The sequence below is a fragment of the Molossus molossus genome, unplaced genomic scaffold, assembly GCF_014108415.1.
Source record: "Molossus molossus isolate mMolMol1 unplaced genomic scaffold, mMolMol1.p scaffold_m16_p_13, whole genome shotgun sequence".
NCBI lineage: Eukaryota > Metazoa > Chordata > Mammalia > Chiroptera > Molossidae > Molossus > Molossus molossus.
In genome coordinates this window covers 62464295-62479429 of record NW_023425348.1, presented here as the reverse complement: position 1 = coordinate 62479429, position 15135 = coordinate 62464295, and the positions used below count along the sequence as shown (strand labels likewise).

Genomic DNA, 15135 nt, shown 5'->3' with positions numbered 1-15135 from the left:
CCTCAGTCTACCCTGTGCTAAGCGCTCTCATTCTGATCTCTGGACCAGGAAGCACTGCTATCCCGTGTGCCCTGCCCTGCCCTGCTCTCGGCCTGGTCTTTGAGCTACCAGAGAGGGCTCTGGTGTCTTTGAAGAGGGTCTGCTCCAGAGCCCTGTATCCCCAGAGCAGTGCCAGAGCACCTAAAGTCCCCGGTGACTGCTATGCCGAGCCCCCGTCCCCTCAGCCAGGCTTGCCTCTTATCTTTATTGCAGACCTACCCTGCTAAGGGCTGAACCAGTACTGGGAGTGAGGAAAACCACCGTGTTCACCGTGGAAAACCCACCGCCTCGGCTGGGGAGACATACCTTATCCGGCTAAAACTGAAGTTCAGTTCAAGAGTCGTGACTGCTCCGTGATATGTCAGATAATCCCTGCCTTCAAACTTAACATTGGGAAAAGGGTCAAGAGTTTGTTAGAAGTTAACATAAAGGCTTGCACAGGGTCCTTCAGGAGCTCCAAGGAAGGAAACTGACAAAGCCTGAGACGCCTGGCAAGGTGCCCCTGCAGAGGCTGAGAGGTGTGTGGAGGCCAAGCGGGGTCAGGGGAGGGCCGCCCACAGGTAAAGCAAACAGAACACCTGCACGTGTGGCTCCTGAAGGGGAAGGTGAGGCCGGTGGAGCAGCAGGAGCCAAGGCTGGGCGGGCTCCTGCAGAGCTTTGCATTTTATCCTGCCTGGGCCACGGGGCCGCGAAGGGCTTGAAGCAGGAGAGTGATGCCTGTGGCCGCCGCTCCATTTGGGGAGGGTCACTGTGGCTGAGCTGGGGGTGATATGAGGAGCGACAGGGCAGTGGCAGCAGAGGACCTGAGCCAGGGACCGCAGCCCCGAGAACAAGCGCGGTGAAGCGGATGGATGGATGGATGAAGGGTGAGAGAAAGAGTCCCAGCTCTCTGGCTCCAGGGGAGCTCAAATCTGTAATCTGGGAGCTGACCTCCTTGGCACCAGAGCGGCTGGGTCATTAGCATGACAAGTGCTGTTTGCGGACAGAGCCGCTCCCCTGCAGGCTTCCTGCAGGGACATTCAAGGCCAGGGCCCACAAGAGCCCTCTGCCTGCTGGCTTTGCTCTCTACCCCTTTATTCCAGATCCTTAAGAGCACAGCCCTTGGGGAGACTACCTAGGGCCCTTTGTTTAAAGTGAGAGGCAAGGACATTTAATTGCCCTAGCTAGACACCCGGTTTTACTCTCCTCTCTGCACCCCTCCACACCCCCTGCCGGGTCAGTACCCCAGGCCCTCCAATGGCAGCTTCATCCCAATGCATGAAATATAATCAGTGCACGTTCTGAGGCCCCCCTCCAATTATGCCTCTGATCTTGACTTCCAAAAGCAGAGTTGAAATTATAGCTTGGCTCAGAGAGACGTACAAATCCACAGGGTCATAAACCCTTTCAAGTCCCTTTTCAAGACCTCTGCTGGGGATTTTAACAGGTTTGCACCTCTGAGGCTGTTACATGAGGGTTAGTCTGCCAATTCCAGAGTGGGACCTCCTGCCAGGACGTGGAGTGTGTCGACTCTTTTCCAGTTACCTACTGGGGTCTCAGGCCTTAAAAAATATTTTCTGCTTCTTCTCCCACCAGAGTTTCCCAAGGACTGGAGAAGCAGGGAAATGAGAGCTGAGTGAGACACCCCCCCCCCACCCCACCCCACCCCACCCCACCGCAGAACCACAAAGAGAAGGGTACCGTGTGGCATGGAGGCAATGCAGGCAGGTGCCACAGCACTGGGCCTGGGGCTGCAAGGACCCGGACTTACACCCAGGCCCCCCAGTCTAACCTTTCTGTGCCCCCCTGTCCCCATCTGCAACCAGCATTCTAACCCCTCACTACCTAAAACTTGCTGCCACGGACTGAGGGTATTCACAGGCCCAGTGGCTGAGCTGACATCGTCCCGACGCTGTTCTCATTTATTGTCACAGCAGCTCCCTTTCATTTGACACGGGGCTCAGGGTGGGTCAGTGAGCTGACCTGTCACATCGCTGGGAGGCAGCGAAGCCGGAGTCTGAACTCGTGTGTGTATGTGTGTGCGTGTGCGCGTGCACGCGGTGCTACGACTCCTCCCCAACACGCATGTGCTTACACACACATAGATTGGGGGGGTCATAGATTTGAAATCACTTTTCCCAGAAAGGTAGTAGGTCGGGTCAAACCATTCAGTCTCCCACAGGAGAGGCTCCCGGATATGAACAAACTTATTTTTGTTTTGTTTTGTTAATCTTCACTGGAGGACATTTTTCTATTGAGTTTAGAGTGGAAGGGAGGGAGGAAGATAGAGAGAGAAACATTGATGTGAGAGAGACACGTCCATTAATTGACTTCCTAACTGGGGCCATTGATGGAAATACCTGCAACCCAGTTGTGTGCCTTGACCAGGAATCGAACCTTCTGTCCTCTGGCCGAGGCTCTAACTGCTGAGCCAAACTGGCCAGGGCAACAAACCCATTTTTTGAAGGCAGGTTGGGGCTCCAGTTAATTCATTTTGAGGACTTGATGAAGACTGAGTGGAATGGTTCACATAAACCAAAGCACCTGGGTTGATCTGTTAGCCATCCATATAGCTGCAGATGCCCCATTCTGATTGGTTAGTGTGCTGTTCTGTTGGTGGGTGCCCTGTTCTGATTGGTTGATGCTTGCATCACAGAGCCACACAGTCATTCACTCCTTACATGATATAGCACCCCTCTGAGCCAGGCACTGTCTGGGAAGGAGAGTCACCGCAAACAAAAAATGACCTATTTCTGTTTTATTGATGCTGAGAGTCTAGTGGGGAGACACAAAAATAAATAAAAACAAACGCAAATGCAAATAAAGACGTGAAATAAATAGACTTAATGCTCTAAAAGACACCAACGGGTGAGAACTTCATTAGACAGAGTGGTCGGGGAAGGCATCTCTGAGAGTCTGAGTCTGAGCTGGGATCTGAAGGAGGAAAATGAGTCTGCCTTTTAAAGAGAAAGGGGGAGGGGTGGGAAGCACTTCCAGGCCAAGGTTCTGAAGGGAGGCAGGGTTTGGCAAGTGCAAGGGACTGAAGGGAAGCATGAGTCGGGGATTGGTAGGGATTAGGACGTGCCCTACCTTGGAGGGCGTGTAAGGAGTCTGGATTTTATTCGATGTGCAGTGGAAATCCACTGCGGTACAGTGGTAGGCGGGGGCGGGGCGATCTGATGATGGGTTAAGAAGATCACAGTGGCCTCTGGGTGGAGAACATAGCACATGGATGCCACAGAGGGGACAGTGGGCGCAGTCGGGAGGCCACAGTGGGATCTCAATGAGAGACAGTGCAGCCTGGACCCACATTGTGGAAGGTGGGAGAGCCAGAGGCTGAGACCTGAGAGACCATTAAAGGGGCTATGCCCAAGACTTGTCAATGGACTGGATGAAAAAGGAGAAGAAATCTTAGTATTTAGTAAGTCTTATTAGTCAGTGTAAGGATGATAATAATAATAAAAATAATAATAAAAACACAAAATTGCTACCAGAGAGCAAAGAGCAAAGCAGCAGTTATAGGGAATCCCTGGATGGATGGATGGAAGGCCCCTGGAGGACCCAGCCAGGGGTAGGGGAGGAGGGAGCAGGGCTGGGAAAGGCAGGGCCGGAGCCAGCTCCGGAGCATGAGTGGGTTTCTCAGGTAAGGAAAGCTAGAAGGTTGTTCCTGCTTATTCCGAGAGAGAGCTAGAACCATGGACGAATCCTCACGGGCCTGCCCTCTGGGTTCGCAGACAGGCAGCAGGCTGCCTGGAGGGAACGCTGGCTTCGGAGTCAGCCCGGCCGGGTTGAACCTGAGCCCGCCCACTCACGCCCGGGTGCCCTGAGCTAATGCTCTGGACTCACTGACCCGGGACTCCTCATCTGTGCAGCTGGGATAACTCCTGCCTTGCTGAGTGCTGGGAGGGTAAAGAGAATAAGCAAAGCATCAAGGAGAATATCTGGAACGCAGTAGGTGCTCACTACGTTAGAACTGTTGTTGCTGACATGGAGTTGTTTCTGGCAATCAGACACTGGGACCCCAGACTGCAAACTGCCAGGTCCTGGGGAGTTTAGGCAGCTTGCGAGGGACCACATACATCTCCGGTGTACCCAGAGTCCTCATGAGTTGCTCCCACACTGGTAAGAAAAAGATGGATCCCTTCTCCCCATAGGAACGAGACGGCAGAAGGCAGAGCGTACCGGAGATCCACCCTCATCTCCCCACAGGCTCCTCGGCCAGCAGAGCCAGCTTCTGGCTGATGGAGGGCACCCAAAGTACTCCTACACTCCCCTTCCGGAGTCCACCTGTGCACCCTGTAAAAGGTGAGGAGACCCACTCCAACCTCAACCGAAATGCCCTGTGGTTCTGCAGTCCATCTCCTCCGGGCTTCCACGACGGCATACTCATGGCTCCCCCAATCCACATCCAGACAGCCCAAAGTGCCGCCCAGGGAGGATGCTTTTTAAGCCCAATTTTGTCAGTGGGGAAACCGCAGGGTTGTGAGTCCCTCTCCCCCAAACTCAGGGGAAGCTAACCAGAGAGGCGGCGACAGAAATCCTTGAGCCATGCAACCATTTCATTTCCTCAGCCCTCACTCACTCTCCCACACAGTCTTGCAACATCCCTCAGAAGGCTAGTCTTCCCAGATCCCATGCAGGCGATGTTACAGTACGGAGCACCGCGGACTAATGAGGGAGATAAATCAGAGCAGCAGCGGGCGGGGCTGCGGCCCAGCAGACACAGCTGGCCCCTCTCCTGTAGCACTGAGACACGGAAAAGCCACAGGGGCCGAGCAGAGGCCCCTCCCAGGGCGAGAAGGCTGAAGGCAGAGCGGGAAGGTCACCAGTGTGATCAGTGTGACAAAGGCAACTCCGAAACCTTTCCTGAGGTTCTGGCACGGAAGAGGTTAAATGTTCTTTAAAAAATAAAATTGACACACAGCTTCACGTGTTCCTAATATTCTCCTAAATAAGGGTCCCCTCAACAGCAGGGACCGGCCGGAGCCTGAGCCACAGGCCTGACCCGGGGAAAAGCAGACCCGAGAAGAGGGCTGTCTTACAGGTCAGGGGTCCGTACACCATTGCCTTTGTAGCTCCAAGTGAGGGTCACTTTCTAGAAGGATGGCGTCAAACCTTAAAAGTGAGGAAGACAACCACAATGATGGAGAACAATGGTCTGTGTCCAGAGAGATGCAAATTTAAATCCCAATTTTGCACTGTGGCTTTGGGGGAGGGATGTCACCTTCCGGAGGCTGTTCCCTTAGAGGTAACACTCATGGTCTCCTTGCACAAACCCATTGCAAGTGCTATTTTGCCCTGCAGGACTCTGGTGTACCACGCAGAGCCTGCCAACTGCATGAAAAATCACAGTATAGGGAAGTCCCTCCAAGCCCCCGCCACTGCCGGATCCCGAGACTGACCACCCCACCCTGGACAGGCTGTACTGACTCCGCGAACAATGTACATCCAAGTCTAATTAAATCCTGAGTCAAAACACCCACCCAAATAAGTATAATTCACTGCTTATCAGTCGCTTGGAATGTTATCTTGATGAAAATAAGTCCACAATTCCATGAGCTTCAACTCCTCATGTAATTTTGGTGAAACTCCAAGTTTGAGCAAAAGCCACTGCAGTGTATGAACGAAGATTTCCTCCGGAGTGGGGGGGGGGGTGAGGAGGGCGGCCCCACTGCTTTTACCCACGGCTCCGTCTGCCCTGGACTCCCTCTTAGGGAGATTTCACCTGGCCCTTCACCTCCGGCCGTTCTCAGGACCTGCCACCAGCACCGACAGCTCCCCTCCTCCTCCCCCCTCTCAGTGCACCGAGGCTCAGGGCAGGCTGAGCTCGGAGGTGCAGGGAGGGTGGACGCCTTGAGACTTTCTCTTGTCTTGAAGAGGCCTGCCGTGTGCAGAGTGGGGGGGCCCTCAGCCTTCTGGGTCTGCACCCGCTAGAGGTCTTGGGGGAGAACCTCACTCCTAACAGAACCTTCATATGATGACACGTGTTACTGTGACTGTCAGAGACAAAATGTTCATGGGCTCCCTGCCCTGCATGGATGAGCTACACCCACGAGCCACTCTGCCAACTCTGCCCTCCAGTGACAGACAAGACCACTGACTCCCCAGAACTCGAGGACCTTAGGATTAGCCGGTCTGATGGAGAAATGGGGAGAAGAGGGACACGGTGCCCAAGACGTTCAATGGTGGCACAGCCAGTCCAGCACAGGTCTCTTGGTTCGCAGAGCACCGCTTGCCTTACTACATGGGCTGTGTTCACGATGTTCACCAGAGAGAATGCGTGCTTTCACCAGTTACTTTGGAGTTCATGCTTTGCAAGTTCGCTCTGCGATGACCGCGGAAGCCTGGAAGGCAGCGAGTGGTCACTGGGCCACCAACAATCTCCCTGGGCCTTGATTTCCTCCTTGGCAAAGAGGGACGCCTGCAATGGAAGAGTCTGAAGGACTCCCGCAGCCTTGCACCGTGAGCTTCTGTGGGGACCGGCTTGGGAGAGGCAGCCTTGGGAGCACACTCGGGCACGGTGACCTTGAGCAGGAGCCCAGGGCTGGCACCGCCCTCCAGCGTGACACTCGAAGGTTACACTGTAACCAGGACACCGCGGCACAGGCCGGTGCGAGGGCTGCCTCATACACTGCTGGGTTCCATCGGGGCTTACGTTTCAGTAACAGGAATCGGGCTGCTCTTCAGAAGTGACAAAGGATATTAAAGGAAACAAAAGAAAATCCCAAACGGATGATGAGATAAGCGGGCCTATTTGGACACTTGGGGTAATGTTTCTAAGGATCTTTCAAATCATCACCGACAGGAAAAGAAACCTCCTGCGTTTTGTTATGATAACAAGGCCCCGATGTAGGACAGCAGCGAGCCCCCGGGGAACTCGGTCCTTCCTGCCCCCACTGTCCCAGTGAGTCTGCGGAGCTGCACGCGAGCTGTGATGGCTTCTCTCAGGCTTCTCTCCCCTCTATTTGACTTCACGCTCCTCGAGAGCAGGGACTACTTCCTACTCATCTGGGGATCCCCGGGGCCTATGCATAATAGGTGCTCAGTCAATACCAGCATTTTCTATAGGCTGTCATATATCAAAACTCAGTCCAAATACTTGGTTGAAATAGAACTGACCCATAGCACTAGTTAAAATTCCTTAACCAATTCAGTTGTCACGTTCCTCTTCTACCTGCTCACTCTCCCCCACCCCGAGGCCATCAGTCAAACTGGGTGGCACAGTGCCAGGCATCTGAGAAGTATATAGAAAATGGGTAATAAGTTGCATGATACAGAGTCGGCTAAATAATGGGTGTGGGGTAGCATCAAGCTAAGGCTGTCACTTGTATGTAATAAAATGATAGTCACTAATGCAACTCATATATTTTCTGCCCTCATATGGTAGAACTGTACTTCTCTTCACCTTTGGATTTAAGTGTAGCCATGTGACTTCCTTTGGCCAACGATAGGCGAGTGGAAGTCAGAGGGGCCATTCCAGCAAAAGCTTTGCGAGACAGTGTGTGGCTGACCATACTCCCTTTCTTTCTGCCATGGGGATCGTCAATGCTTTAAACAGAAGTGCCCCTGGCACCCTGGGTCCTGGAATGAGAATGATGTAGAGCATAGCCTCCCACTGACCTGCAAAGGCCAGATAGGTGGGTTTCTTGGAGTTGTCTGCCACACAACACGACTTAGCCTGTCCTGCCTGGGTACTCGGATTAGAACGCACGATGTTACTTTCTGTTGCAGGGCACAGGGGTAGTCAGATTCTGACTTGGGCTTGGAAGCCTATGGTTTGGGTTGCTGCGGATAAGCACAGAAGAAAGGTATCCCATTTGGCTGTTCTCTCTGACTTCTCATTCTTGATTTCATATTGCTAGACATCTTCTCATCCGTACTTTGAACAACCATCAAGTCTACAGGTTACCTTGAAACACTGCTGAAAAGGCTATACTTTTGCAAAACGTACTTTGGGAAAGTGATCGTGCTGCCTTCCCCCCATCTCCCCCCCCCCCCCATCTTCCCTCTGTCTGTCCCTCTCCTGCATTTCCCAGCAGGGCTCTGCCTAAGAAATAACTGGGTTAGGGACCTACTACCTCAGCTTCCAGGGTGTAACCTGGAACAGAGCTATCAAGTTGGGCAACATTAGGAAGTGGAAGATTCTCTTGGGGCCACTGTAATTCTTTCTTTCTTTCTTTCAAGTGAAAACACTGCCTGATACTCCACAGGCTACCCTTTCTCTGCTCTTCACAGCCCCCTGGGAGAATCCTTTGTGGCTTAAGGTGCAGATGGTTTGCTTCCTGTCAGCACCACCCCTCTGCAGCACAGGTGGCCTCTGCCCACCCAGTCCACAGGAAGCAGCTCTTACTTTAAAAGGAAGCCAGTGATTCCCGCAGAAATGGGGCCCCTGGGAAAGGCCAATGCAGTAATTACTACCCTGTTACCACGGAAATAGAGATCTGCCTCGAGGTTCCGTCTATGAGCTTTAATGAAAGTGACTTTCACTCTCGCCTACTTTGTTTCTCCTGCTACACTGCACACAGCGGGAGAAAGGGGGGAGGGCGGGAGAAAACAGCATGCATAGATCCCTGACGTCGGTACCGCACCAGAGGCATCTTTCTGCCCCAAGAACATGAATACAACCCTTGAATGCAGGACTGAGAAAATGCTCAGGGGCTCTTGTGGGTGTAACAGGCCGTTTGGAGGCAACCAGAAGAAGGCAAGGAGAATGAGAGGAAGAGAGAGCAACGGAATGATCCAAGCAAGGAAAGATGGAGACAAAACGGTATGGGAGAGGCCAGGGAGGGAAGGAAAGTAAGGCAATGTTCGTCTTCACTTAGGCCGGCAGGAAGCTCACTGCTCAAATAGCCGACCATGTAGCACCTCATGGCTAGTACATCTGTATTCTCAATGTCCTCCCTTTCCTACATGTCCTGTTCCAACGTACACGTCCCCCGTTTTCAGTGTTTTCCTTTAATACGTAATTGTTCTTTTATTAGCTATGGTTACTCTAAGCCGTTATGGAAAGAAGAGGGCTTAATTATTTGTTAATTAATGACATATAAAGAAAGAGAGTTACCGGGGATAAAGCGCAGAGAGTCCCAGACGATTTGCAGGACTGAGGAATAACCAGGCTATTTTATCTTTGTTCAGTACTTTATGTAACTTCCACCACCTTCACGTGTACTTCTCACAGGGGTCCTTTCTCCCCCTGCCAGGTAGCATCCCACACCCACAAGCTCTGGAGACCAGGCCAGGGACACCTGGCGGGGGCATTAATCTGCCTACCACAGTCTTGGAAGAGAGGCGAGGGGAGCAGTCATTCCCATTGTCCTTCCTTCTTGTCTGCATATCCCAGCGGGGGTTTGGCACCTACTGCCTGGTAAGGGCTCCCAGCAAGTCCATCTGCAGGCCGGGGACCTGTGGCCTGGATTCCACTCCTCTCTGCAGGCCAGGCCTGACTCGGTGGCTGCACTGCTTGGTGCCAGGAGGCCGCCTTGTTCCACACAAATCACAAAGCCAAGCGGTGCCCGGGGCTCTAGTGACACTCCCCGCGAGGACGGAGGGCTCAGCTTGGCAGGCTGGTCAAATACCAGGGTGCATAGTTACATCCTCCCACCGTGGGACTCCCAGTTCAAGCCGAAAGTGGGACAGCTCTGGGCGCCAAGGCCGGGGCTCCGGCTCCACACCTAACACGCTCAGAGTCTGGGGCAAGGACACCCCAGTGACGGGAAAAGTTTCTCCTTCCCGCTTGGTTTCTCAGCTTCACAGCGGAGGGCAATTTACATTTTGTTCGAGCCCCAGGCTGACGTCTTATCACGCAACATTAGTTGCTTTGCTACCACTACCTAATCAATAAAAGCCACTGGAGTTCACTAAGCGTTTTAATGGTTTCGATTTAGAAGGAAGGCACCAAGTAACTCCAGAATTCTCCTCCTGATCTAATGTACACGACGAGCCTGATTTCTGTCTTCCCTGTGCTCTCAATGACCCAAGGGTGCCATTTAGGGGGCGCACCTAGCTGCCTGTGCCCACAGCATGCAGAAGCACTAGGGTGATGACGGAAAGGGCCAGGAGCACAGTGATGACTTGCAAGGACAGAGGAAGGGACCCAGGAATGGAAACATTCCCTGGACTGTGCTTCCATCTGTAAAAGCACGCAACCCACCAGAACTAAAGAACTTCTGAGGGTGTGGAGGGGACAGCGGTACATGGAGGGGCTGGGAGTTCAACAAACCCTCTGCTTGTCTGGGATCCCGGCCCCTTGGTCCTGCTGGGTGTATTTTGTCTTCCCAGCTGCCGGGTCGGAGACCTCCACGCCAAAGTTCTCTTCACTTGTCTGTTATCTGGAGCTTATGACTTGCAATAAGTCTCCTTTGATCCTCCCCCCTCAGCCGGCCGGCTCTCATGGGCTGGAGGTAGCCACTGATGACTGTCTGGTAGACACTGGAGCCCCAGGGTGGCAGCTCGGAGGGGTGACAGGAGATCAAGGGCAGGCTTGGCTTTCTGAATTTAGTACCATCCTGTATTATTTCTCCGAAGCTGCTGGTGACACAGACTCACAGCTGACATGGTCTCTATCTCCCAGGCTCCGAAGGTACACAGTGCTATCAGTTACTTTTAAAATAACCCTCGAGATACCCGGGCCACATCCTGTTGCCAACAGCCGAGGTCCGTGTGGCAGGTCAGCGTCCTCTGGGGCGGCTCCGAGCGGCCCTGCTCAGGTGACAGGTTTCCTGTCCCACGGGGAGGTGACCTGCCCTTCCTGTGCTTGTCCTCCCTGGGCTGCATCTACTCGGTCTCAGCTCCTGGTTCTTTTCTTGTGTCCTTGGTAGAACCAGGCGGTTGCTGTGTGTGAATCCTTAGTGACCAGGCGGTCTCTCTACAAAGAACTTCCTGGAAACATCTCAGCCCTGGGACCTTCTTGTTTCAGGTTAAAAGGGAGGAATTATGGAAAGGTGCTGGGCTCTCTGCATTTCTCCACTTGCCTAGTTTAAATTATTTAAAGAACATATTTCCAATGACTGACTGGGACAAGAACAGGATTGCCTAACCCGCAGCCCGCCATTTGCATACTACCTTTTTACAAAGTGATATATCTGCACACCATCTGTGACGGTTTTCCTTGGTAGTTCACATACCAGCCAGCACTACCACAGCCTGAGCAATATTTGTACGATCATTGATGTGATAACGACAAGTTTTTTTAAATGTTAAAATTAAAATATAATTGTTCAAAAGAAATATTTCCCTGTCTACCATCTATAACTATTTTCTATACTACCAATGTGAGCCTCCCACTTTGGGGAACTCTCATGTAGAAGACCGTTTTGGGAAGAGACTGACATGAAGGATTTTACAGAAATAAATCTAATATTATTTCAACTTAGCCAAAGATGAAGCATTACTATGGTCTGTTTACAAAAATCTTGGGAGATGAAAGAAATCTAACTTATTCCAGAGCAATGCAAAATATCTCACTACCTACAGGTCAAACTTATATAAAATAGGAAGTTTATAAGCATTATTAAATCCTATTTTTTTAAAAAAAAACTTTTTATTGATTTTAGAGAGAGAAGGAGAGAGAGAGAAACGCTGATTTAGAGAGAGTGACATCGATCAACTGCCTCCTGCATGTCCCCCCCACAGGGACCGAGCCCATAACCCAGACATGTGCCCTGACTGGAAATTGAACCAGTGACCTCTCAGTGAACGGGATGGCGTTCAGCCAACTGAGCCACACTGGCCAGGCTAAATCCTATTTTATAAAAGCTACCTGAATTATTTCTTTAACAGTTGGTCAGTTATCCATTTAGTCTTATATGATCACATCTGAGCAGCATGGTCTGAGGAGAAACAGAAGACACGGTGTCCACTTGGTCCAAGCACATGGGCTGAACTGAAAAAACACGACAAATGCCCTGGCCCAAACCCTCCACCTCCAAAAGCAGAAACAAGCTCAGCTGTGATCTGTAATAATTCCATTAGCCCTGCAACGAAGCGTTAAATTAAACTGCCTAGCACAGAGTCTTCGTTTGCTACAGGGGAATGTACCCCAAAGGCCCGCACTTGATGCTGACAGATTTACTAACCAAATACGTGTCTACAGGAGAACACAAACAAGCGTGATCGTTTGGCAGGACTGTGAAGTCTCCAGTGGGGGTGTTAACAACAACTGATTTGTTCCCCCAATATTTACTCTAAAGATTTAGCGTTAGGAAGAGTTCTCAAATGGTGCATCTTTCTGTGGAATTTTCAAACCCCTATTTTAGAAAATCAACTACAGGAACAAGACTGACTTGGGCTGGCAATGTCGTAGAAAGCCTTCTGTCATCTGTGGTACAAATCACCACTCTGGGCACGGAGGGGACTCTGAGAAGGACGCATTCAAGTCAGTGGCAGAGCCGGGGCCAGAACCCGTGTTCCTGACAACGAACGCAGCGCCCTCCGCGCCGGCCGAGAGAACAGGAAGACTCTTCAGCAAACCCCGTCTCTGGGAGAAACGTCCGTGCCTGTCCTAGCACACCGCCATGTTTCCGTGAAGCCAGAGAACCGTGAAGTCACCTACCCCTTGTAAGAAGGATGCCCTGCTAAGAGAACAAGCAGCTGGACTTGGGCTACGGTGTGTGACTTCCGGCACGTGAGGTGCAGCACCCAAAAAGAGTGATTTCAAACCCCTCACACCTAAATCCCATAGTACGTCTCACCAACTCAGATGTGGAAAGAGATCAAGTATCCCAGAAAAATCCCTCCACAGACAGCTCACTGAAGGGTATTGAAATCTAGAAATACAGCACACCAGAGCTCAAAGGATCTGGGAAATCACAATGACCCAAACCTCTTCTTCTTCTTCTTTTTTAAGAAAATCCTCACCCTGGATACTTTTCCATTTATCTTCAGATAGAGTAGGAGGGAGGAAGGGATGGAGGGAAAGAGGGAGGGAGAGAGAGAGAGAGAGAGAGAGAGAGAAACATTGATGTGAGAGAGACACATGGACTGGTTGCCTCCCGCATGGCCCCGACCGGGACTGAGCCACAGCCAAGGTACGTGTTCTTGACCGGAATCAAACCTGTGACTCTTTGGTCCTCAGGCGAAGCCGTAACTGCTGAGCCAAACTGGCAGGGCCCAAACCTCTTCTTTAATACGTAGCTCATGGTCAAAGGATCGGTTTGTATCATAGTAAGGACTAGAGACTTGGTGTCAAATATCCCTCTTTCTTTATTCTAGTGTTTTCTGAAGCTCCTTTAGTCTCTGAGGCAGCAGCCATGAAGACCAATCAAGCCCCATAACCTCAACTACTCAGCTCTCTGGCCTCAGTGCAGGTGTATAAACCTCCACGCTTCAGCCTCGCCTCCTGTTACCAGGCAACGGGAGAGTCATGGTGAAGCCCGCTCAGCCAAGGCGAGTCCCATCTGTACGCAGACCTGAGCATCACCAGGGACTCCGTTCCAAGGTGCAATACCTAGAAAGCTGCCTAATAAAGGAAGTAAAGCAGGTCCCAGGGGCCTGCTGAACTGACAAAGATACCGAGCAACAGTTAAAACAACAACAGAAATGAATCAAGCCTGAACTCCCTGTGTTCTTGCTCTCAGAAGCACCGCCCTACAGAGACTCAAGAACCCGGCAGCGGCCCTCTCCTCGCTCTGTGCCAGCTGCGAACCCCAGGCACGGCTTCGGGCCCCCCACCTCTGCGTGGGTACGCAGTACCCATTTGCTCTCGAGATCACCACCTCATTTCTCAGCCACTGTGGAATAAGCTCTGCACCTGGCCAGCCCCAAGGGGAGCAAGCTCACCTGTCGGCGTCTCCGAGGCCCAGGGAGGTATTTCTTTGCAGCGTCTCTCGCACTACAGCCATCCCATCGGGGAGCCTGTTCAGGCGACGGGTGTAGAGGCCAAGTCCGCCATCCGTCATGTACCTTCAAAAGAAGGGGAGGATGCAAATGTATGGTCAAAAGCAAGTCCTCTTCAGTGTCGTCATTCATATCCAGAAGCCCTGCATGGCCATCCTGGGCTCTAAGGAGCAGGGACTGAGGCTCTATCACGGATCACAGTCCAGGGCTAACCCGGCCGTGATTCAACCCAAAGGATCACCAGCTTGTTGGCAAAAATAGACCTCAGCTCAATTAACCCAACTCACAGGAATCTATGAGGCAGAAGGGAACCAGTGAGTAAAATGGCAGATGTATTCGTGACGTTCTTTTTAATGTCAGCAATTATACAAGCAGGTTTTTCACCTAAGTGATGGGAATGAAACTGACACGTCAGAAGCAAATCATAGGAACAAATGTTACAGACCAGGACAGTGGAGGGCGTAGGCAAGCTTTTACGAGAGGCGGAAGGAAGAGCTAGAGGATGAAAGAGCCACCTTTGCCATCACAGGCAAGTCTCCCCGCTGGAATTTTCATTTCAGCGCCGGGGATATCACAGGCTCCTGGCAGCACCAGGAGAACGTGGGAATGAGCGAGATACGGCGCATGGCAGTGTTCTGCGGCTTGCACTGGACCATAATACATTATTGGGCGGTCACTGTCTCAACATATCTACAATGGTGCGTCACCTTGGACACTGATGTCTTCAGGTGGTTGTCACAGATCGCTCTGGATAACACTAATGTTAATTTACTGCTTTCCAGATCTCTTGGTGACGCCCCAAGACTGTCTCCTAATGACATCGGTGTTGTCCAGGGAAGGGCGGTGACCCCTGGAACTTTCTGTATGGATGGCTACCTGTCCACATACCCGTTCCTGAGATCTCGGCCATCAGCAGGCGGTGGTTCAGATCCAAAGCAGCTTGACCTCTCTACCTTGGCTCCCCCAGTAAAGGAGGCCACCATGGCATCGCCCCTTCTTCAGGGGAGAACAGAAAGGCCAAGCCCAGCCTGGGCAGGGCAACACGCCAAACCCAGACCCGTTCAGTTCCTACACGGGCCCCCGGAGGAGGACTTGCAAGGTTCTGACAATGGAAGTGTTTTACATTTCGAGTCCAAAGAGAACACCCATTTTCCTGAGAAAGTCGGCGGAGTGACATCAGAGGGTGTTGACATCAGAGGGTGTTGACAGCATTTATCATTCCAGCGTGAGGGTACACGGCGTAGACCCTGACGGCTTTCAATCCTTGAGTGTTTTCCCCCTCTC

At 51.9% G+C, this 15135-nt stretch overlaps 1 protein-coding gene across 3 annotated transcripts in view; it reads right to left on the bottom strand.

Annotated features, from left to right (window-relative positions):
- Positions 1 to 15135, bottom strand: part of NAV2 (neuron navigator 2) — a 375174-nt gene that overhangs the window by 103328 nt on the left and 256711 nt on the right. For all 3 annotated transcript variants that reach the window (XM_036258164.1, XM_036258163.1, XM_036258161.1), the window contains one exon: positions 13795 to 13917. In XM_036258164.1, the coding sequence (XP_036114057.1) occupies positions 13795 to 13917 (123 nt within the window). The remainder of the gene's footprint in view (positions 1 to 13794; positions 13918 to 15135) is intronic.